Here is a 24,766-nt window from a genome sequence, read left to right as displayed (position 1 = left end):
GCCTACCACTGTTGTGTCGTCAGCAAACGTAATGATGGTGTTGGAGACGTGTTTAGCTAGTTCTACGTAGCCACACAGTCGTGGGTGAACAGGGAGTCCAGGAGGGGACTAAGTACACAAACAATCCAAAACAATGGCAACGTCTTCTCATGCTTTGTTGATTTCAAAAAAACTTTTGACTCAATTTGGCATGAGGGTCTACTATACAAATTGATGGAAAGTGATGTTGGGAGAAAAACATATGACATTATAAAATCCATGTACACAAACATGGGCAAATAACACACATTTCTTTCCACAGGGACGTGGGGTGAGACAGGGATACAGCTTAAGCCCCACGCTCTTCATCATAAACTACAAATTGGCGAGAGCACTAGAACAGTCTGCAGCACCCGGCCTCACCCTACTAGAGTCTGAAGAAAAATGTCTACTGTTTGCTGATGATCTGGTGCTTCTGTCCCCAACCAAGGAGAGCCTACAGCAGCACCATGATCTTCTGCACAGATTCTGTCAAACCTAGGCCCTGACTACACTCAATCAAATCATGCAGAATTAGGCCGATACCCGCTAATTATCAAAAACCAGAAAAGAGTCGTTAAATTCTACAACCACCTAAAAGGAAGCGATTCCCAAACCTTCCATAACAAAGCCATCACCTACAGAGAGATGAACCTGGAGAAGAGTCCCTTAAGAAAGCTGGTCCTGGTGCTCTGTTCACAAACACAAACACACCCTACAGAGCTCCAGGACAGCAACACAATTAGACCCAACCAAATCACGAGTAAACAAATACTTGAGACATTGGAAAGAATTAACAAAAAATCTGAGGAAACTAGAATGCTATTTGGCCCTAAACACTGAGTGCACAGTGGCAGAATACCTGACCACTGTGACTGACACAAAAATAAGGAAAGCTTTGACTATGTACAGACTCTGAACATAGCCTTGCTATTGAGAAAGGCTGCCATAGGCAGACCTGGCTGTCAAGTAAGTCAGAAAATTTGGTGAAAACTGAGGTGCACTTCATAACCTCCTGCCAAATGTATGACTATATTAAAGACATATTTCCTTCTGATTATACAGACCCAACAAATCCAATTTTGACAAACTCTCATATAAATTGGGGGAAATACCCGTGCGCAATCACAGCAGACCTGTTGCCACAAGAAAAGGGCAACCAGTGAAGAACAAACAGCATTGTAAATACAACCCATATTTATGTTTTTTTATTTTCCCTTTTGTACTCAAACTATTTGCACATCGTTACAACACTGTATATAGACATAATATGACATCTTTATTCTTTTGGAACTTTTGTGAGTGTAACGCTGTTACATTTTTATTGATCATTTCACTTTTGTTTATGATCTATTTCCCTTGCTTTGCCAATGTAAACATGTTTCCTATGACCCTAAAGCCCCTTATATTGATTTAATTGATAATCGGAGATTTCCGAGTTCCCAATTGTTTTGAAGACTAATGTGGTTAGCTGATACGTAAAATAACTATCCAAGCGTCGTAGCTAAGATATGGCATGTAACAGCAACGCCTGGGCAGAGGAACGCAGTTTGGTTTTGACCTTCCAAAGATGGCGTATTTATAATTTCGGCCTTTGCAATTGACGCAATGACGTCCCCCACCGTACAATCAATTCGCGTATGAAAACAATAAACAAACCTGAAAAACGGTGAAACGCGAGATATGCAAGAGGACCTGTCGCCAAGTTTAGACAGAAATATCGTTAAAAGAGGAACTGAAACAACAAGTATAACGTCTTGTAAAACGACGTTGGACTCATCGGTCCTGACACAAAGGATTTCCGAGAGACGGGTTTCCCCCTTCCTTAGCCCCCTACTAGGCTCTAACGTTAGCTAGCTAGCCAGTCCTGTAGCTCGTTCTTCGTTAGTACACTTTGTTTGATTTGTTATGCAGTTGTCGGAGGACTATTTTCGCATTCGTTTTCCTCCATCGCCTCATCGCTCCCTCACCCTGAACTCGCTGGCCCTATGTCTCGCTGGCTTTTCCCCTGGTCAGGCTCAATCAAGAAGCGGGCCTGTCGGTACCTCTTACAGCATTACCTCGGTCACTTCTTTCAAGAACGACTGAGTTTGGAACAGCTGAGTTTGGACCTGTACAATGGTAGTGGTGTCATCAAAGAAATCAACATCGATGTTTGGGTGAGTTAGTCAATGTAGTAAGGCAGTTAAACTGTCAAGGAACAACGGGTCCCTTTTTGTGTGTTCCCATGCACTCCGACCCTCAACTTTTTTGCAGTTTCAAGACTTGAGTATAACAACAATATCAACGCCTCTCGTGAGTTCAAGGAACAGCAGTTTCGATAAATATTTTTGTCAGCATCTGATTGGAAAATAACTCTCCTCATCCAGTGTCCCTGCAGTTCAGTTGAAATATACTGTATATGACTTAGGTCTCGCCAACTCACTCACTTTCAATCTGCACATCAGACAAAACCATTGCCTGACGCCATTTCCACCAGCTGTTTATTTTAGGACAAGGTGTTTCTTTTTCCAACATCTTCCACTTATCTCTATTCATATCTCATCGCCCATTTCCTTCCTTCCCTCCCCCCAGGCGGTCAACGAGCTCTTGGAGTCTCTTGGGGCTCCACTTGAGATTGTGGATGGGTTTGTGAGCAGCATAGAGGTGACAATTCCCTGGTCAGCTCTTGTCACTGACCACTGCACCCTCATCATCTCAGGCCTTCAGATAACATGCAGACCCAAGTACAGGACCAGTAAGTCTCAGTCTGACAGCCAGTCTTACCTTGTTATTGATCCAGCTCCTGTTCCTGTCACTGCCTCAGGCCTATCAGGTTCAGGAAGGAAGTTGTGGTAACCATTGATTAGCTAGCTACCTTTAGAATGTCATTGTCAACTAAGACAAATACAGCTGTCTAGTACTAGCTAACTCTTTGTTGTAAACCAATGTCAGAGCTCAAGAGAAGATGCGTTGCACTATCCCAGGCCCAACATTTTTCAGAGCCAGCTACAAACTAATGAACAAAATGACTGTTGCTCAGTCATACAGTACAGTATGTCCATGAGTCATCACTTAGCATTGATTACAGTCACTGAATTATGCCTTGTTTTTTTTCCCGTTTACGTGTAGGTGGGGGTTTGGACTCCCAGGGCTGGTCCACATGCATGACCTCCAGCATGCAGCTGGCCCAGGAGTGCCTAAAGGACCCCCCTGAGGCGTCCGAGGAGCCGCCCGCTCCACTGGAGGGCTTGGAGATGTTTGCACAAACTATTGAGACTGGTGAGTCAATGTGTAGGCCTTGTTTGCACGTGTGCATGGCAGTGAAAAGCACTGTGCCTTTTTGAAGATAACCTATTTGTTCAGTTGTTTTCAAACTGCTGAGTCAGTTGTGTACCATCAAGTCCAAGCTTGTGAAATAAGGACTCATATCACATCACTGGTGTCCCTTGTTAGTGTCTTTGTGACCAATATGCTTAGTGATAATGGATGTCCCTTTTTGTGTTGTGTTGCAGTCCTGCGTCGGATAAAAGTCACCCTCCTGGACACCATCGTCCGAATCGAGCACCAGCCCCTGGACATGGAGACGGGCATTGCCTTAGAGGTGCACATTAAACGGTATGTTGGTTCTCACCACACTGACACTCACACTTCCTGTGGTGGTCTGTTCACCTTTGACCGGTTTAGAAGTCAGGATGGAAAGGAGATAAGGAAACACTTGATTCAAACTTGCAATGCCAAACAGTCACTGGATTTGTCTGTAGATCCAAAGAGAACCTTTGAACCTCGGAGAAGCTTCACTATCTTTGGTAGAGCCTGTATGGTGAATGTGTGTGTGGTGGGTGATTTGGCTGAGGTTGAAGGTTATATAGCGTTATTGTGCTGAGTGCTCATCTCTGCCCCCGGTGGCTGTGTGGTGCGCTGTAGGCTGGAGTACTGTGACGAGGCGGTAAGGGACCCCAGCCAGACGGTGCCTGTGGACATCCACCAGCCCCCTGCCTTCCTGCACAAGATCCTCCAGCTCAGCTCTGTTCAACTGCTGTACGAGACCACCGGAGGGCCCCAGGTAGCATACAGTTTCACATTGACCATGGCACTTATCAACCCCCTCATGTACACTGTCACTCTCACGTGCATATACTCACATTGGGTCCCAATATAACACACAGCTCTTATAGAGACTAAATATTAACTTAGAAACTACTCACATACACTCATACAGTATTTCCTCTCGCTCTCCCTCTAGTGTGAGAGGCAATATGAGACTTGGGGCTGACAGACTATCCAGCAGTGGTGCTAAGGGTTAATTAACCCTGGCAATCTTTCTCTCCTCAGGGTCCTTTAAGAGCTGACACCCCTGGCTCAGCCTCAGCCAGCGACGAGGAAGTTGAGGAGGAGGAGACTGACCCTCCAGCTGCCCCCACCTCCCTCCCTCCGGCCACCCAACGGCCCCTCCTCATCGGCAGCTGCTCTGGCTTCATGGAGACCATGGTCAAGATCAAACAGAACGACATGCTGCCTGGACCTAAGGTGTGTGTCTGTCTGTCAGTGTGTTTGCATGGGGTTTGGTTCACTTCCTTCCTGTGTGCTTAACCTAGTTTTTAAGAACACAGTTTTGCTTTTGTCTTGTTCTGTCTCTGTTATTACAGCAAATTGTCTCTCCTTATCTTTCAGTTGGAGCTGGATGGGAAGGTGGGCTGCCTCCACCTGCTGCTCTCTCCAGACCAGATCACTCACCTGACCGACCTTCTGTCTGCCCTCTGCATCGACACAGGTGAGGAAAGACTGTGGTTTACTTGTACCTCCCCACCTGCATTCCACCTACACTGAGTATACAAAACCTTAGGAACTGTTATTTTCATGACATAGACTGACCATGTCAATTCAGGTGAGAGCTATGAGGCCTTATTGATGCCCCTTGTTAAATCCACTTCAATCAGTGTAGATGAAGGGGAGGAGACAGGTTAAAGAAGGATTTTTAAGCCTTGAGACAATTGAGACACGGATTGTGTATGTGCCATTCAGACGGTGAATGGGCAAGATAAAATATTTGAAGTGTCTTTGAACTGGGTTTGGTAGTAGGTGCCAGACGCAGCGGTTTGTGTCAAGAACTGCAACACTGCTGGGTTTTTCATGCTCAACAGTTTCCATGTGTATCAAAGAATGGTCCACCACCCAAATGACATCCAGCCAACTTGACACAACTGTGGGAAGCATTGGAGTCAACATGGGCCAACATCCCTGTGGAACACTTTCGGCACCTTGTAGAGTCCATGCTCTGATGAATAGAGCATGGACTCTACAACGAGGGGGGGTGAAACATAATATTAGGAAGGTGTTCTTAATGTTTTATACAGTTAGTGTATGTGTCTTAGTTCCACATCCTAATGTCATTGACAGTGAAACAAAACTCTGCCTTTTAACCATGCACATCTTCATCCACACTGTGTACTGCAGAGCCGGTATGATTCCTCCCTGTCTATCCTACCAGAGCCTGTATGATTCCTCCCTGTCTATCCTACCAGAGCCTGTATGATTCCTTCCTGTCTATCCTACCAGAGCCTGTATGATTCATCCCTGTCTATCCTACCAGAGCCTGTATGATTCCTCCCTGTCTATCCTACCAGAGCCGGTATGATTCCTCCCTGTCTATCCTACCAGAGCCGGTATGATTCCTCCCTGTCTATCCTACCAGAGCCTGTATGATTCCTTCCTGTCTATCCTACCAGAGCCTGTATGATTCCTCCCTGTCTATCCTACCAGAGCCTGTATGATTCCTTCCTGTCTATCCTACCAGAGCCTGTATGATTCCTCCCTGTCTATCCTACCAGAGCCTGTATGATTCCTTCCTGTCTATCCTACCAGAGCCTGTATGATTCATCCCTGTCTATCCTACCAGAGCCTGTATGATTCCTCCCTGTCTATCCTACCAGAGCCTGTATGATTCCTTCCTGTCTATCCTACCAGAGCCTGTATGATTCCTTCCTGTCTATCCTACCAGAGCCTGTATGATTCCTTCCTGTCTATCCTACCAGAGCCTGTATGATTCCTTCCTGTCTATCCTACCAGAGCCTGTATGATTCCTCCCTGTCTATCCTACCAGAGCCTGTATGATTCCTCCCTGTCTATCCTACCAGAGCCTGTATGATTCCTCCCTGTCTATCCTACCAGAGCCGGTATGATTCCTCCCTGTCTATCCTACCAGAGCCGGTATGATTCCTCCCTGTCTATCCTACCAGAGCCGGTATGATTCCTCCCTGTCTATCCTACCAGAGCCGGTATGATTCCTCCCTGTCTATCCTACCAGAGCCGGTATGATTCCTCCCTGTCTATCCTACCAGATTCCTGTATGATTCCTCCCTGTCTATCCTACCAGAGCCTGAAGCCAGTGGTGCTGGGGTTCACAGCCGTCCCCTGGACTCTGAGGACCTGCGTCTGATAGAGGAGGACTTGAGCAAACAGTTGAGCTCCAGCCCCGGAGATAGAGATCCGGACTGGGATGAAGAGCCTGACATGGAGCCCTACCTCACCGGTCTGGAGAACGGGGGTATGTGGGTTAGTGGAGGGAAGCTATAGTTGGAATGCAATATGGAGGCTAGTGAATTTGAGGTCACATTAGCTTTTGTTTGCTGATGCATAATTTGCGTTCTTGGCATTTCTGTGAGAGATTAGTTGAACTAGACATGTGAAGCATAATGCACCTTTTCTCTGTTTACACTCTCTGTCTTTCAGATATGTTCTTCTCCATGGGTCCTGGTATGACTAGCAGTGTGACGTCAGCGCTCTCTGGCAGCTCTCTCTCCGACAGCATGGCGTCGTCTACACACAGCCAGGCTAGCTACGCCCAGGGCCTTCCACAGGGTCCCAGATGTTATCCTGTACCAGGATCACTATCCAGCCTGCCCCAGTGTAGCAGAATACCAGGTAACTCTCACAGCATCTTACTACATTGTTTTGTACACATTTCACAGATAACAAAAACTATATTATACAACCTATCTTCCTGATTCATCTTATTAACCCCTCCTCGTCCAGGGCGAAGTAGCCAATCTGAGCCCCTGAAACCAGAGGCATTGCTCCGCCTCTCGCTTGGCGGGCTCACCCTAACCCTACTGGAGCAGGAACCACACCCCGGGCCGGACGGAGTGTCCTCATTGACCCAGGTGTCTCAGGTGTTCTTCCGGGAGCTGGCCTTCTTCAAAGACAGCATGTTCAGTGAGAGAGACTTCCACCACCTCAGAGCTAGCTTCGCTAAAGCATGCCCGCACTCACACCTAAGGTACAAATACACAATAGTCTCTTCAACATTGGCCACCACTCCTCAGATATACCAACAAACCTGCCTGCCCTACATACCCATAAATAGTAATTTGCTCTATCAGGATGACTGGAGCAGCGGTACAGGTGGCGTGTGAGATGCGCAGTGCGGGTCGCCACTCCCGTGCTGTGACCTCTGACCTATCCTTCAGTAGGCTAGAGCTGCTAGAGTGTCTCTGGGAGCCAGGAAAGCCCCAATACACTGAGGTAGGACAGGGGCTGTTATTTGAGATCATCTGAGTATTTCTACACACCATTCAACAGAACAGTGTGCTGCAGCATGGGCTAGCATTGCCAGGATATAACTCCTCACTCCTCTTTCCTCCTCCTCTAGTTGCTCCACTTCCAGCGTGCTGGGATGTTCACAGTGGGAGATACAGCCAGACCCTGTGCACAGCTACACTACAGTCTCACAGAGAAACACCTGCGCAAGGTTAACCATGACAGTGTCCATGTTGTGTGTTGGCGTCATGTTCAAAAGCTAATATATCATTAATTCAGTCTGTTTTGGTTTCATCCGTTAACCTGCTACCCCCTCCTGATATGTCTGATATGTCAATGTCTCTGTATTGCAGGGGAGGCAGCGTGTGCATCGTAGAGACAGTGTAGTGAGGGTAGAGTTGGGAGAGCTGAGTGCTGAGTTGGACCTGGACATACTGAGTCGACTGGAGCCTCTGAGCAGAGCCTGCAGCCACTGTCCCACACAGACCGGAGGAGGACCCGTCCACACACAGGTAAACACTTAGCAAGCCACCAGCCACTAAGAGGACCCGTCCACACACAGGTAAACACTTAGCAGGCCACCAGCCACTAAGACGACCCGTCCACACACAGGTAAACACTTAGCAGGCCACCAGCCACTAAGACGACCCGTCCACACACAGGTAAACACTTAGCAAGCCACCAGCCACTAAGAGGACCCGTCCACACACAGGTAAACACTTAGCAAGCCACCAGCCACTAAGAGGACCCGTCCACACACAGGTAAACACTTAGCAAGCCACCAGCCACTAAGACGACCCGTCCACACACAGGTAAACACTTAGCAAGCCACCAGCCACTAAGAGGACCCGTCCACACACAGGTAAACACTTAGCAAGCCACCGTCCACACACAGGTAAACACTTAGCAAGCCACCAGCCACTAAGAGGACCCGTCCACACACAGGTAAACACTTAGCAAGCCACCAGCCACTAAGAGGACCCGTCCACACACAGGTAAACACTTAGCAAGCCACCAGCCACTAAGACGACCCGTCCACACACAGGTAAACACTTAGCAAGCCACCAGCCACTAAGAGGACCCGTCCACACACAGGTAAACACTTAGCAAGCCACCAGCCACTAAGAGGACCCGTCCACACACAGGTAAACACTTAGCCAGCCACTAAGAGGACCCGTCCACACACAGGTAAACACTTAGCAAGGACCCGTCCACACTAACACTAAGAGGACCCGTCCACACACAGGTAAACACTTAGCAAGCCACCAGCCACTAAGAGGACCCGTCCTCACACAGGTAAACACTTAGCAAGCCACCAGCCACTAAGAGGACCCGTCCACACACAGGTAAACACTTAGCAAGCCACCAGCCACTAAGAGTACCCGTCCACACACAGGTAAACACTTAGCAAGCCACTAAGAGGACCCGTCCACATACAGGTAAACACTTAGCCAGCCACTAAGAGGACCCGTCCACACACAGGTAAACACTTAGCCAGCCACTAAGAGGACCCGTCCACACACAGGTAAACACTTAGCCAGCCACTAAGAGGACCCGTCCACACACAGGTAAACACTTAGCAGGCCACCAGCCACTAAGAGGACCCGTCCACACACAGGTAAACACTCAGCAAGCCACCAGCCTCTAAGAGGACCCGTCCACACACAGGTAAACACTTAGCCAGCCACTAAGAGGACCCGTCCACACACAGGTAAACACTTAGCCAGCCACTAAGAGGACCCGTCCACACACAGGTAAACACTTAGCAGGCCACCAGCCACTAAGAGGACCCGTCCACACACAGGTAAACACTCAGCAAGCCACCAGCCTCTAAGAGGACCCGTCCACACACAGGTAAACACTTAGCCAGCCACTAAGAGGACCCGTCCACACACAGGTAAACACTTAGCAAGCCACTAAGAGGACCCGTCCACACACAGGTAAACACTTAGCCAGCCACTAAGAGGACCCGTCCACACACAGGTAAACACTTAGCAGGCCACCAGCCACTAAGAGGACCCGTCCACACACAGGTAAACACTCAGCAAGCCACCAGCCTCTAAGAGGACCCGTCCACACACAGGTAAACACTTAGCAAGCCACTAAGAGGACCCGTCCACACACAGGTAAACACTTAGCAGGCCACCAGCCACTAAGAGGACCCGTCCACACACAGGTAAACACTTAGCAAGCCACCAGCCACTAAGAGGACCCGTCAGAAAGCCACTAGCCACTAAGATGAGCCATTTGATAATGGTTGATAAGGATTTTGATATGCCTGCCTCACAATTGAAGTTAAATTGCAGGTTTTCTTTGTTTAGATTTTTTTATTTGAATATTCTCTCCTCTTTTTCCTCCAACTCTTCTCCCATCCCTCTCAGACCCAGAGCAGTGAGCTGCACTCCTCTCTCTCCCTCCTCTCGCCCCACGCCATCCTTAAGCTCCGCTTCCCCATCCCGGACCTCCGGCCGCTCCCCTTCCGACGCCCGCCTTCCCAGAGAGCCATGCGGCAGGAGACCCTGGTACTGGAGCTGTGTGACCTGGATATCTGCTCCCAGGAGGGCCTTGACCTCCGGCCAGATCACCATGCACCCCCTGGCCCTTCCCACAGCTCCCTCACACAGCTATTGGAGGCCAGCTTCAGTAACATGCACGGTAAGGAACACACACACACAGTCGAATATACATACACACACAGTAACGGTCACATTTTGAGCAATTGTTTGTTCATTGTCTCTCTCAGGAACGTATGAGGGCTGGGAGGGAGGCTCCTTCCCCTGTATCAGAGTCAAGAAGAGTCAAGACTCCATGGCCAAGTGAGTGTGTTTCTGGAACATTTGTTTTAGGAGAGTTTGTTTCACTTGCTGTGTCACTTGAATTGAATGTCTTTTATCAAAAACCTACTGTACACCAATTCCACAGCTGTATAGTATACATCTCCCTGTCTTTCTTTGTCTACCTCCCTCCCTCTCTCCAGACTGTCAGTGCGTGTGAGTGGAGGAGAGGGTCTGGGGTCAGCGTTAGGGGGGGTAGGGGTGGGTCTGATGAGGGACCTGGGGTCCATGTCGTTTGAGAACCCCTGTGAACTCCGAGAGAAGACCAGCTCTCCCTTCTCCTCCAACCGCACCATGTTCGAGACTGAGGAGGTACCGCACCATCCCATCACAAACACCTCTCTCACAACTGGCCATTTCTCTCTTACCCCTGGCCATCCCTCTCTCACAACTGGCCATCCCTCTCTCACAATTGGCCATCCCTCTCTCACAACTGGCCATCCCCCTCTCTCACCACTGGCCATCCCCCTCTCTCACCACTGGCCATCCCCCTCTCTCACCACTGGCCATCCCCCTCTCTCACCACTGGCCATCCCCCTCTCTCACCACTGGCCATCCCCCTCTCTCACCACTGGCCATCCCCCTCTCTCACCACTGGCCATCCCTCTCTCTCACCACTGGCCATCCCTCTCTCTCACCACTGGCCATCCCTCTCTCTCACCCCTGGCCATCCCTCTCTCTCACCCCTGGCCATCCCTCTCTCTCACCCCTGGCCATCCCTCTCTCACCACTGGCCATCCCTCTCTCACCACTGGCCATCCCTCTCTCACCCCTGGCCATCCCTTTCTCACCACTGGCCATCCCTTTCTCACCACTGGCCATCCCTCTCTCTCACCCCTGGCCATCCCCCTCTCTCACCCCTGGCCATCCCTCTCTCTCACCCCTGGCCATCCCCCTCTCTCACCCCTGGCCATCCCCCTCTCTCACCACTGGCCATCCCCCTCTCTCACCACTGGCCATCCCCCTCTCTCACCCCTGGCCATCCCCCTCTCTCACCACTGGCCATCCCCCTCTCTCACCACTGGCCATCCCCCTCTCTCACCACTGGCCATCCCCCTCTCTCACCACTGGCCATCCCCCTCTCTCACCACTGGCCATCCCCCTCTCTCACCACTGGCCATCCCCCTCTCTCACCACTGGCCATCCCCCTCTCTCACCACTGGCCATCCCCCTCTCTCACCACTGGCCATCCCTCTCTCTCACCACTGGCCATCCCCCTCTCTCACCCCTGGCCATCCCCCTCTCTCACCCCTGGCCATCCCCCTCTCTCACCACTGGCCATCCCCCTCTCTCACCCCTGGCCATCCCTCTCTCTCACCCCTGGCCATCCCTCTCTCTCACCCCTGGCCATCCCTCTCTCTCACCACTGGCCATCCCTCTCTCTCACCCCTGGCCATCCCTTTGCATGTAAATCTCTCATGGCTTAAAGTGGAAGAGATTGACTTCATCCACGTTTTTGTAAAAAGTGTTGACAAGCTGATTGCACCGAGCTGTATGCTTAAACTACTAGCACACAGCTCGGACACTCATGCATACCCCACAAGAAATGCCAACAAAAGTCTCTTCACTGTAATACATAGAGCCATGGCTACATTGAACTTTTCCACAACTATTTCACATCAGGTAACTGATATAAGCAGTAGAATCATATTTTTAAAAAACGGATAAAAATATACCTTATGGAACAGCAGTGTCTGTGAAGAGACATGCACACACACACACACAAACACACACACACACACACACACACGTAACAGTACCAGTCAAATGTTTGGACACACCTACTCATTCAAGGGTTTTTCTTTATTTTTAGTTGTAAAATAATAGTGAAGACATCAACATTATGAAATAACAAATATGGAATCATATATGGAATCATCATATAAACATGTATGGAAATATGGAATCATGTAGTAATCTAAATATATTTTAGATTCTTCAAAGTAGCCACCCTTTGCCTTGATGACAGCTTTGCAAACTTGGCATTCGCTCAACCAGCTTCACCTGGAACGCTTTTCCAACAGTTTAGAAGGAGTGCCCACATGCTGAAGACATGTTGGCTGCTTTTCCTTCACTCTGCGGTCCAACTCATCCCAAACCATCTCAAATGGATTGAGGTTGGGTGATTGTGGAGGCCAGGTCATCTGATGCAGCACTCCATTACTCTCCTTATTGGTCAAGTAGCCCTTACACAGCCTGGAGGTGTGTTGGGTCATTGTCCTGTTGAAAAACAAATGATAGTCCCACTAAGCGCAAACCAGATGGGATGGAGTATCACTGCAGAATGCTGTGGTAGCCATGCTGGTTAAGTGTGTCTTGAATTCTTAAATAAATCACCGACAGTGTCACAAGCAAAGCCCCCACACACCACCACCTCAATGCTTCACAGTGGGAACCACACATGTGGAGATCATCCGTTAACCTACTCTGCATCTCACAAAGACACTGCGGTTGGAACCAAAAATCGTACATTTGGACTCAGACCAAAGGACAGATTTCCATCGGTCTAATATCCATTGTTCATGTTTCTTGGCCCAAGCAAGTTTCTTCTTATTATTGGTGTCCTTTAGTAGTGGTTTCTTTGCAGCAATTGGACCATGAAGGCCTGATTCACGCAGTCTCCTGAACAGATCCCGCTCTCTCACATAATCTCACACTTCCTGAAGATATTGGGGTTTTATTTGACCCATTTTCCAAAAGTCGCAGTCTAATCTTTTCTCATTCTCCCTCTCCTCCTCATCCTTCTGTCTACTTTCATTTCCCCCCCTCTCAGATGGTAATCCCAGCAGACCCAGAGGGGATGCAACAGTTCCAGTCTCAGTGTGTGTCTCAGTGTCAGTGTGTAGTAGATGTCTTTCTGCCCCTGGCCTACATCTTCCTGCCCAGCAAACAGGCCTTCCAGAGCATCTACAACAGGTCTGTGGGTCTCTTTTTCTGCTAGTTTGCTTATTTGTACAAAAAAGTCAATGTACAGTTGAAGTCGGAAGTTTACATACACTTAGGTTGGAGTCATTAAAACACGTTTTTCAACCACTCCACAAATTTCTTGTTGACAAACTACAGTTTTGGCAAGTCGGTTAGGACATCTACTTTATGCATGACAAGTAATTTTTCCAACAATTCTTTACAGACAGATTATTTCCCTTATAATTCACTACATCACAATTCCAGTGGGTCAGAAGTTTACATACAGTAAGTTGACTGTGCCTTTAAACAGCTTGGAAAATTCCAGAAAATGATATCATGGCTATAGAAGCTTCTGATAGGCTAATTGACATAATTTGAGTGTACCTGTGGATGTATTTCAAGGCCTACCTTCAATCTCAGTGCCTCTTTGCTTGACATCATGGGAAAATCAAAAGAAATAAGCCAAGACCTCAGATAAAAAGTCTGGTTCATCCTTGGGAGCAATTTCCAAACACCTGAAGGTACCACGTTCATCTGTATGAACAATAGTACGAAAGTATAACCACCATGGGACCACGCAGCCGTCATACCGCTCAGGAAGGAGACGCGTTCTGTCTCCTAGAGGTGAATGTACTTTGGTGGGGAAAGTTCAAATCAATCCCAGAACAACAGCAAAGGACCTTGTGAAGATGCTGGAGGAAACAGGTACAAAAGTATCTATATCCACAGTAAAATGACTACTATATCGACATAACCTGAAAGGCCGCTCAGCAAGGAAGAAGCCACGGCTCTAAAACTGCCATAAAAAAGCCAGACTACGGTTTGCAACTGCACATGGGGACAAAGATTGTACTTTTTGGAAAAATGTCCTCTGGTCTGATGAAACAAAAATAGAACTGTTTGGCCATAATGACCATCGTTATGTTTGGATGAAAAAGGGGGAGGCTTGCAAGCTGAAGAACACCATCCCAACCGTGAAGCACAGAGGTGGCAGCATCATGTTGTGGGGGTGCTTTACTGCAGGAGGGACTGGGTGCCATCTATTTTGTGAAGTGCACATGAGGGAGTAAAATGATGTGGATATATTGAAGAAACATCTCAAGACATCAGCCAGGAAGTTAAAGCTTGGTCACAAATGGGTCTTCCAAATGGACAATGACCCCAAGCATACTTTCAAAGTTGTGGCAAAATGGCTTAAGGACAACAAAGTCTAGGTATTTTGGCAGAATTGAAAAAGTGTGTGTGAGCAAGGAGGCCTTTACAAGCCTGTCTCAGTTATACCAGCTCTGTCAGGAGGAATGGGCCAAAATTCACCCAACTTATTGTGGGAAGCTTGTAGAAGGCGACCAAGAATGTTTGACCCAAGTTAAACAATTTAAAGGCAATGCTACCAAATACAAATTGTGTATGAACTTCTGACCCAATGGGAATGTGATGAAATAAATAAAAGCTGAAATAAATCATTCTCTCTACTATTATTCTGGCATTTCACATTCTTAAAATAAAGTGGTGATCCTAACTGACCTAAGACTGGGAATTTCTACTAGGATTAAATGTCAGGAATTGTGAAAAACTGAGTTTAAATGTATTTGGCTAAGGTGTATATAAACTTCCTACTTCAACTGTATGCACTCACTACTGTAAATCTCTCTGGAGAAGAGTGGTCTGCTAAATGACTAATGAGCCAATGTGAACATTTTACAATCTCTCATTCTCTTTTTCTGTCCTTTCCCTCTGTCCTCCTCTCTCCATCCCTGTAGGATCAATAATGACCTGTTAATGTGGGAAGCCCCTCCCCCCTTAGGTTCTAAGAGCGACCACAGCCCCCTACACCGTCGCCAAGACGATGACAACTTCCAGCTTTGCAAGTCTGCCTTCAGACTAGGTGAGACCCCCATACTGAGACTTGTAAACCACTTCAGACTGGTCAGACACTCATTCAGAATTGGGTAATCCCTGGGTAGCAACTTGTTGACATCTTTAGTTTATTTAAATCTCTGATTTAAGATGGCTTGCCAAGTAGTATGAGTTGAGCATCTCTTTAGTCAGCACACCTGCAGACCATCTGAAATGTGTTGTTGCTCAGCAGTTCTATAACTGTGACGTTTCTGGTCTCTCAGACTCGGATTCCGAGGAAGAAGATGCTCAGTTCTACACAGCCGGTGAATCAACCAGACGCAGGCAGTCAGAGTCCCGCCCTAACCACACCCTCAGCCTGCTCTCTCTCACCATTGTCATAGGAAAGGGCCGCCTCCAAGCATTGACGGACAGCAAGGTGAGCCATTGATGAACCAGCTACATCTTACAATGGTTAACTAGGGATAGAGACTGGAGAGATTTTGGATCCTGGTTCAGTTCCTGACTGGACCTTACATAATGAGCGATATTAGAGCAAACATAAATGTAATTTGAATTACAAAAATTTAATGATTGAATGTATACAGTGCCTTGCGAAAGTATTCGGCCCCCTTGAACTTTGCGACCTTTTGCCACATTTCAGGCTTCAAACATAAAGATATAAAACTGTATTTTTTTGTGAAGAATCAACAACAAGTGGGACACAATCATGAAGTGGAACGACATTTATTGGATATTTCAAACTTTTTTAACAAATCAAAAACTGAAAAATTGGGCGTGCAAAATTATTCAGCCCCTTTACTTTCAGTGCAGCAAACTCTCTCCAGAAGTTCAGTGAGGATCTCTGAATGATCCAATGTTGACCTAAATGACTAATGATGATAAATACAATCCACCTGTGTGTAATCAAGTCTCCGTATAAATGCACCTGCACTGTGATAGTCTCAGAGGTCCGTTAAAAGCGCAGAGAGCATCATGAAGAACAAGGAACACACCAGGCAGGTCTGAGATACTGTTGTGAAGAAGTTTAAAGCCGGATTTGGATACAAAAAGATTTCCCAAGCTTTAAACATCCCAAGGAGCACTGTGCAAGCGATAATATTGAAATGGAAGGAGTATCAGACCACTGCAAATCTACCAAGACCTGGGCGTCCCTCTAAACTTTCAGCTCATACAAGGAGAAGACTGATCAGAGATGCAGCCAAGAGGCCCATGATCACTCTGGATGAACTGCAGAGATCTACAGCTGAGGTGGGAGACTCTGTCCATAGGACAACAATCAGTCGTATATTGCACAAATCTGGCCTTTATGGAAGAGTGGCAAGAAGAAAGCCATTTCTTAAAGATATCCATAAAAAGTGTCATTTAAAGTTTGCCACAAGCCACCTGGGAGACACACCAAACATGTGGAAGAAGGTGCTCTGGTCAGATGAAACCAAAATGGAACTTTTTGGCAACAATGCAAAACGTTATGTTTGGCGTAAAAGCAACACAGCTGAACACACCATCCCCACTGTCAAACATGGTGGTGGCAGCATCATGGTTTGGGCCTGCTTTTCTTCAGCAGGGACAGGGAAGATGGTTAAAATTGATGGGAAGATGGATGGAGCCAAATACAGGACCATTCTGGAAGAAAACCTGATGGAGTCTGCAAAAGACCTGAGACTGGGACAGAGATTTGTCTTCCAACAAGACAATGATCCAAAACATAAAGCAAAATCTACAATGGAATGGTTCAAAAATAAACATATCCAGGTGTTAGAATGGCCAAGTCAAAGTCCAGACCTGAATCCAATCGAGAATCTGTGGGAAGAACTGAAAACTGCTGTTCACAAATGCTCTCCATCCAACCACACTGAGCTCGAGCTGTTTTGCAAGGAGGAATGGGAAAAAATGTCAGTCTCTTGATGTGCAAAACTGATAGAGACATACCCCAAGCGACTTACAGCTGTAATCATAGCAAAAGGTGGCGCTACAAAGTATTAACTTAAGGGGGCTGAATAATTTTGCACGCCCAATTTTTCAGTTTTTGATTTGTTAAAAAAGTTTGAAATATCCAATAAATGTCGTTCCACTTCATGATTGTGTCCCACTTGTTGTTGATTCTTCACAAAAAAATACAGTTTTATATCTTTATGTTTGAAGCCTGAAATGTGGCAAAAGGTCGCAAAGTTCAAGGGGGCCGAATACTTTCGCAAGGCACTGTATATACTATGACGCTTCTAAAGAAGACACTTGTTAAATACATCGTTTTCTGTTTCTCCTCTCCTACAGGGAGAGACGGGAAGTCCGGAGGACCGGTGTCATGGTGAGCTCCTATTGGACCTGGAAGGGGGGAAGATGTTCAGTGTGGTGCAGCATCAGAACAACCCCCATCTCAACTTCCTGTGCCTGGAGAGCAGGAGGGTGGATCTCTACCACAAAGGTGAATGGAATGACCGTGTGATATCAGGCTTTAGGTCTGGTAGTACCTACCTAATCATGTGTGATAGTCCATGTGTTATCATGTAGATTTTTGTCATGAGCTAATCTCTTCTAAATGACTGACAGCCCTTTCCTTTCTGGCCACTAACCCTTTTCCTACCTCTCACAGCTGTAGTGAAGGACTCCCCTGTCCCCGGGCGGTTGGAAATGCCCAGCTTCACTCCCCCAGGGCATCTAGACCTTACCATTTACCCCACAGAGGTGGGGCTGAGCAGTGTGAGTGGCAGGGAGCCTGAGGTCCAGATGTTATCCACAGCCATCAAAATCACCCTGGACCCGCAGAAGAATGTCAAGGTAACACGCATATCTTCTCAATTATTCTTTGAATTAAATATCACCTTTTGATTGTGCTTGTAGGTTAGCTGTGCTTATGATGAAGAAAGCTTAAGAAATATCATTAACTTAATTCTCTGTTTGTATGTTTTACAGGAGTTTCTGGTTGCCCTTCGTCTCCATGGTGCCACTATGCGACATCGCATGGCACAGACCAATCACAGCTGGCACGAACAGGTATGGGGGATCCTAATAAATACTAAATCTGAGATGCTTCAGGCACCTTACATGATTTGACTGTTTGGGTGTGTGTTTGGTTCGTGAGTCTTGTTGATTAGTCTGTTTTTCTTCATGACAGCTGGTTGATTTTTTGGATGTCATTGATGACCCGATCCTGGGCTACACATCTCCTGTAGTTATTACCGTCCTACACACACACCTGGCTACCTGCGTCGTGGACTACAGGTACACACACACTCACACACACCAGATGTACGTATGTGGACAAAGGAAGATAATACATTATTAACATAAAATAATTTTTCCCTTCTCTCCCCTTTGTCTCTTTCTGTCTTTCAGGCCCCTGTATCTTCCATTGAGGGTGTTGTTCACAGCAGAATCCTTCTCTCTCTCCAGTAACATCATAGTAGACACTGCCACCTTTCACCTCAGGTACAGTAACAGTGAACCTCAAAATATGTTCTTCCTTTAGTTCATTAATGGCCAACTGGTGGCCCCCCTTTTTGTAAGCCCAATTAAAATAAATAATCTATATTTTTTGGAACTCAGTCGGGGTCTCAACCTACTGTTGAGAGTTAGAATAATATAATGCACAAGGCGAAATTTCGAAATTTGGTTGTGCATCAGCAGTCACTTAATTAGGCCATCAGTTAGTCTAGCAGCCAGCTATCTAAACTTGGAGTAAGCATGCTTGAATTACTGATCGGGTTGGGACCCATTGATCATCAGTTAGTAGCAAAAATGGTATTGCTAGCCTGAGGTAGAGTACTTGATGAAAAGCTGTAGACCACGCCATCTACCAAGAGTTCATCCAAAGTTTTCCTATCTGTCTATTTACCACCACAAACCGATGCTGGCACTAAGACCGCACTCAACGAGCTGTATTCAGCCATAAGCAAACAAGAAAATGCTCATCCAGAAGCGGCGCTCCTAGTGGCCGGGGACTTTAAACCTCTAGTGACACCCCATCCCGTGAACGGGACCGTTGTCATCATCTGACACTAATTAGCATAACGCAACGGACATAAATCTTCCTAGAAAATATTCCTATTCATGAAAATCACAAGTGAAATATATTGGAACACAGCTTAGCCTTTTGTTAATCACCCTGTCATCTCAGATTTTCAAAATATGCTTTACAGCCAAAGCTAGACAAGCATTTGTGTAAGTGTATCAATAGCCTAGCATAGCATTATGTCCTGCTAGCAGCAGGCAACCTTGTCACAAATCAGAAAAGCAATCAAATTAAATCGTTTACCTTTGAACTTCGGATGTTTTCACTCACGAGACTCCCGGGTAGATAGCCAAAGTTCATTTTTTCCCAAAATATTATTTTTGTAGGTGAAATAGCTCCGTTTGTTCTTCACGTTTGGCTGAGAAATCGACCGGAAATTGCGGTCACGACAACGCAATTAGCTCCATAATATCGACAGAAACATGGCAAACGTTGTTTAGAATCAATCCTCAAGGTGTTTTTCAAATATCTATTTGATAATATATCAACCGGGACAATTGGTTTCTCAGTAGTTGCGATTGGAATAATGGCTACCTCTGTACTTTACGCAAGATTTTCTCCGGGAGCATTATGTGACCACTTGCGCAATGTAGCCCCCTACGGGTATTCTTCAACATAAATGCGTAAAACTACGTCACAATGCTGTAGACACCTTGGGGAATACGTAGAAAGCGTAAGCTGGTTGATGGCACATTCACAGCTCAATAGGGACTCATTGGAACGCAGAGCTTTCAAAATATGGGGCACTTCCGGATTGGATTTTTCTCAGGCTTTCGCCTGCAACATCAGTTCTGTTATACTCACAGACAATATCTTTACAGTTTTGGAAACGATAGTGTTTTCTATCCAAAGCTGTCAATTATATGCATATTCTAGCATCTTGTCCTGACAAAATATCCCGTTTAAAAAAAAAAAAAAAAATGAAAATACTGCCCCTAGAGTCGCAGCAGGTTAATGCAGGCAAACTTATATTAGTTTTACCTCATTTCTACCAGCATGTCACGTGTAGCCAGAGGGTGGAAAAAAACTCTTGACCATCTTTACTCCACAAACAGACGCAAACAAAGCTCTCCCTCACCCTCCATTAAGAAAATCTGACCATAATTCTATCCTCCTGATTCCTGCTTACAAGCAAAAACTAAAGCAGGAAGTACCAGTGACTCGCTCAATACGGACGTTGTCAGATGACAGATGCTACGCTACAGGACTGTTTTAATATGTTCCGGGATTCATGCAATGGCATTGAGTATACCACCTCAGTCACTGGCTTCATCAATACGTGCATTGACAGTGATCATACGTACATATCCCAACCAGAATTAATGGGTTACAGGCAACATCCGCAACGAATTAAAGGCTAGAGCTGCCACTTTCAATGACTGAGACACTAATCCGGATGCTTATAAGAAATCCCGCGATGCCCTCAGACGAACCATCAAACAGGCATAGCGTCAATACAGGACTAAGATTGAATCCTACTACACCGGCTCTGATGCTCGCCTGATGTGGCAAGGCCACAAGTTTCCCAGTGACGCAAGCCTACCAGACAAGCTAAATTACTTTTTATGCTCGCTTCGAGGCAAGCAACACTGAAGCATTCATGAGAGCATCAGCTGTTCCGGATGACTGTGTGATCACGCTCTCCGTAGCCGATGTGAGCAAGACTTTTTAAACAGGTTAACATTCACAAGGCTGCAGGGCCAGACGGAATACCGGGACGTGTACTCAGACGTGCGCGGACCAATTGGTGTCTTCACTGATATTTTCAACCTCTCCCTGACCGAGTCTGTAATACCTACATGTTTCAAGCAGACCACCATAGTCCCTGTGCCCAAGAAAACTAAGGTAAACTCCTCCCTCTGCAACTGGATCCTGGACTTCCTGACGGGCCGCCCCCAGGTGGTAAGGGTAGGCAACAACACATCTGCGCGCGCTGATCCTCAACACGGGGTCCTCTCAGGAGTGTGTGCTTAGTTCCCTCCTGTACACCCTGTTTACCCACGACTGCGTGGCCAAGCACAATTCCAACGCCATCTTTGTTTGCTGACGGCACAACAGTGGTAATCCTGATCACCGACAATGATGAGACGGCCTATAGGGAGGAGGTCTAAGGCCTGGCAGTGTGGTGCCAGGAGAACACCCTCTCCCTCAACTTGAGCAAGTCAAAGGAGCTGATCGTGGACTACAGGAAAAGGAGGGCCGAACATGCCCCCATTCACATCGACGGGGCTGTAGTGGGGAAGGTCAAGAGTTTCAAGTTCGTGGTCCAAACACCAAGACAGTCATGAAGACAGCACGACAACACATTTGCCCCCTCAGGAGAAAAAAAATGATTTGGCATGGGTCCCCAGATCCTCAAAGTTCTACAGCTGCACCATCGAGAGCATCTGACAGGTTGCATCACCTGGTATGGCAACTGCTCGGCATCTGACCGTAAGGCGTTACAGAGGGTAGTGCATACGGCCCAGTACATAACTGGGGCCAAGCACAGGACCTATATACAAGGCGGTGTCAGAGGAAGGCCCAAAATATTGTCAAAGACTCCAGTTACCCAAGTCGTAGACTGTTCTCTTTGCTACCGCACGGCAAGCGTTAACAGAGCGTCAATTCTAGGTCCAAAAGGCTCCTTAACCACAGCTACTCCCAAGCCATAAGTCTCCTGAACAGCTAATCAAATGGCTACCCGGACTATTTACATTACACTGCTGCTACTCACTGTTTTTATTATCTATGCAAAGTCACTTTACTCCTACCTACATGTACAAATGACCTCGACTGACCTGTACCCCCACACATTGACTCGGTATCGGTACCCCCTGTATATAGCCTCGTTATTTTATTATGTTACTTTTTATTTCTTTTTTTCTTTAGTTAGTCTTTCTTGAACTGCATTGTTGGTTAAGGGCTTGTAAGTAAGCATTTCACAGTACTTAGCGCATGTGACAAAATAATGTTTGATTAGAAATGTGTAGAATTGCAGGACTGGGACGGGGGGGGGGGGGGGGGGGGTTAGGAATAACCTAATAGTTGGCTATTGAAGTTTGATGGTATTTCCTCCTCAGGTTTATTCTGGATGATTCTGCCTTGTTTCTCTCTGATAAGTGTGAAAGTGACGTAGTGGACCTGAGACGAGGTATGACTCATCATTAACTGTACCGTGTGTGCGTGTGTACATCTACATCTGACTGTGTTTGCAGTTCTAATGCTCTCTCTTTCTCTCTCTCGCTCTTTCTCTCCTCAGACTATGTGTGTGTTCTGGATATTGATCTGCTAGAGCTGGCCATCACCACATGGAAAGGAAGTGATATTGGGAAACTGGTAAGTTCTTAGCCTGACAATTTTATGTGATTACACATCTGTCGGTGTGTTTGAACTCAAATCTATTTTCTCTTTAGTTCTTCTTAGCTCTTCTCCTCGCCAGCGAGATGACGCTCGACGGAGAAGGGTGACATCTTACGAGTTCTAACCGAACTTTGCTAATTAGTTACTTTTATTTTGTTGATCTTTTTTGTACAAAAAGTTCATACTATCACATATCAAATGTTAATATTTACATACACATATTTAGCAGATGTTCTTGCGGGTGTACCAAAATGCTTGTGGACATCAGATCGACAGTTAGTAACCTCGATTTCGACTTCAAATACAACTTCAACTACCACAGTTGTTCCACTGTTTATACCAGACCCTGTTCCATGAGCCACCAAAACAATGCAGGAGTCCTGGTGAAATTAAGGTGAAGAGAGAACCGAATGGCGCTCCCCTCCATTCTATTGGCAAATGTCCAGTCACTCGAGAATAAGACGTATGAGCTTTTTTTCGAGAGTCTCCTGTCAGAGCGGAGAGTCTCCTGTCAGAGCGGAGAGTCTCCTGTCAGAGCGGAGAGTCTCCTGTCAGAGCGGAGAGTCTCCTGTCAGAGCGGAGAGTCTCCTGTCAGAGCGGAGAGTCTCCTGTCAGAGCGGAGAGTCTCCTGTCAGAGAGACTTGCAAAGCTGCAATATTATGTCTTACTGAAACGTAGCTGGATGATGACGCAATGCACGTAGTACTCTGTGGATTCTCCATGCAGCGGAAGAGTTCTCATTCGTAATTACCACAGCTGTCGACATCATGCCCCAAGCAAACACCCCTCTGGCCCTCAACAAACTGTATGGGGCCATAAACAAACAAGAAACCGCCCACCAGAAACGCTGCCTCTGGGTGAGCGGTTTCTTGTTTGTTTATGGCCCCATACAGTTTGTTGAGGGCCAGAGGGGTGTTTGCTTGGGTCCTGATGTCGACAGCCGTGGTAATTACGAATGAGAACTCTCTTTAGAATTAAACTTTAAACTTTTTACTTCGCTTCTACCAACGTCTCCTGTGTCACTAGGGGCGCTAAAACTCCAGACCACTTTATTCTACCCAGAGAAAGGCATACATGACCCTCCCTCGTCATCCCTTTGGTAAATCTGACCATGACTCCATTCCAGTGATATCAGTGATGCACTCAATATAGAAGTGATTGGATAGCATTGAGGAGTTTACAACAACGGTCACAGGCTACATCAATAAGTGCAAAGACGATGTCGTCCCCACAGTGACTATAAGAACTTATCCAAACCAAAAACTATGGAATACAGGGCCTCCCGGGTGGCGCAGTGGTGTAAGGCACTGCATCGCAGTGCTAGCTGTGCCACCAGAGATTCTGCGTTAGAGCCCAGGCTCTGTCACAGCCGGCAACGCACAATTGGCCCAGCTTGTTCTGTGTTAGGGACGTTTTGGCTGGCAGGGATATCCTTGTCTCATCGCGCACTAGCGACTCCTGTGGCGGGCCGGGTGCAGTGCACGCTGACCAGATTGCCAGGTGTACGGTGTTTCCTCCGACACATTGCTGCGGCTGGCTTCCGGGTTGGATGTGTGTTGTGTCAAGAAGCAGTGCGGTTGGGTTGTGTTTCTGAGGACGTGGGTTGTGTTTCGACCTTCTCCTCACCCGAGTCCGTGCGGGAGTTGCAGCGATGGATACCACGAAATTGGAGAGATAAAAGTGGTAAAAAAAAGAAATGAAAATACTACTGCGACGCAAACAACAACAGAGTTACACATGGATTAAACAAACGGACAGTCAATAACATAATAGAAAAATACAGTGTGTGCAGATGAGGTAAGATTAGGGAGGGAAGGCAATTAATAGGCCGTAGTGGAGAAGTAATTACAATTTAGCAATTAAACTGGTGTGATAGATGTGCAGAAGATGTGCAAGTAGAGATACTGGGGTGCAAAGGAGAAAAAAATAATAACAATATGCGGATATGTGAGCTGTATGGGGCCATTAAATATACAGTAGGAGGAAGGTGGAACCCGATTACACCGGGTCTGATGCTCGTCGTATGTGGCAGGGTTTGCAGACAATAACGGATTACAAAGGCAGACTCACCCATAAGATGTCTTGTGATTTTATTTTTGATTTAACCTTTATTTAACTAGGCAAGTCAGATAAGAACAAATTCTTATTTACGATCACGGCCTACCGGGGAACAGTGGGTTAACTGCCTTGTTCAGAATGACAGATTTTTACCTTGTCAGCTCGGGGATTCAATCCAGCAACCTTTCGGTTACTGGGCCAACGCTCTAACCACTTGCTC

At 46.7% G+C, this 24,766-nt stretch overlaps 1 protein-coding gene across 1 annotated transcript in view; it reads left to right on the top strand.

Annotated features, from left to right (window-relative positions):
- Nucleotides 1-1,605: 1,605 nt before the first annotated feature.
- Nucleotides 1,606-24,766, top strand: part of LOC139390598 (autophagy-related protein 2 homolog A-like) — a 42,371-nt gene continuing 19,210 nt past the window's right edge. Inside the window, exons 1-26 of the mRNA XM_071137822.1 lie at nt 1,606-2,177; nt 2,593-2,755; nt 3,130-3,279; nt 3,513-3,615; nt 3,925-4,063; nt 4,333-4,527; nt 4,672-4,771; nt 6,374-6,544; nt 6,730-6,921; nt 7,033-7,276; nt 7,380-7,521; nt 7,649-7,747; nt 7,890-8,048; nt 9,918-10,191; nt 10,280-10,352; nt 10,514-10,682; nt 13,144-13,286; nt 15,038-15,162; nt 15,398-15,552; nt 17,409-17,559; nt 17,728-17,912; nt 18,048-18,128; nt 18,250-18,356; nt 18,471-18,563; nt 22,209-22,279; nt 22,388-22,464. Coding sequence (XP_070993923.1) covers nt 2,007-2,177; nt 2,593-2,755; nt 3,130-3,279; nt 3,513-3,615; nt 3,925-4,063; nt 4,333-4,527; nt 4,672-4,771; nt 6,374-6,544; nt 6,730-6,921; nt 7,033-7,276; nt 7,380-7,521; nt 7,649-7,747; nt 7,890-8,048; nt 9,918-10,191; nt 10,280-10,352; nt 10,514-10,682; nt 13,144-13,286; nt 15,038-15,162; nt 15,398-15,552; nt 17,409-17,559; nt 17,728-17,912; nt 18,048-18,128; nt 18,250-18,356; nt 18,471-18,563; nt 22,209-22,279; nt 22,388-22,464 — 3,732 coding nt within the window. The 5' untranslated portion in view covers nt 1,606-2,006. The remainder of the gene's footprint in view (nt 2,178-2,592; nt 2,756-3,129; nt 3,280-3,512; nt 3,616-3,924; nt 4,064-4,332; nt 4,528-4,671; nt 4,772-6,373; nt 6,545-6,729; nt 6,922-7,032; nt 7,277-7,379; nt 7,522-7,648; nt 7,748-7,889; nt 8,049-9,917; nt 10,192-10,279; nt 10,353-10,513; nt 10,683-13,143; nt 13,287-15,037; nt 15,163-15,397; nt 15,553-17,408; nt 17,560-17,727; nt 17,913-18,047; nt 18,129-18,249; nt 18,357-18,470; nt 18,564-22,208; nt 22,280-22,387; nt 22,465-24,766) is intronic.

Source organism: Oncorhynchus clarkii, chromosome 31 (assembly GCF_045791955.1).
Source record: "Oncorhynchus clarkii lewisi isolate Uvic-CL-2024 chromosome 31, UVic_Ocla_1.0, whole genome shotgun sequence".
Lineage (NCBI taxonomy): Eukaryota > Metazoa > Chordata > Actinopteri > Salmoniformes > Salmonidae > Oncorhynchus > Oncorhynchus clarkii.
This window is presented reverse-complemented; position numbering and strand designations above follow the sequence as displayed.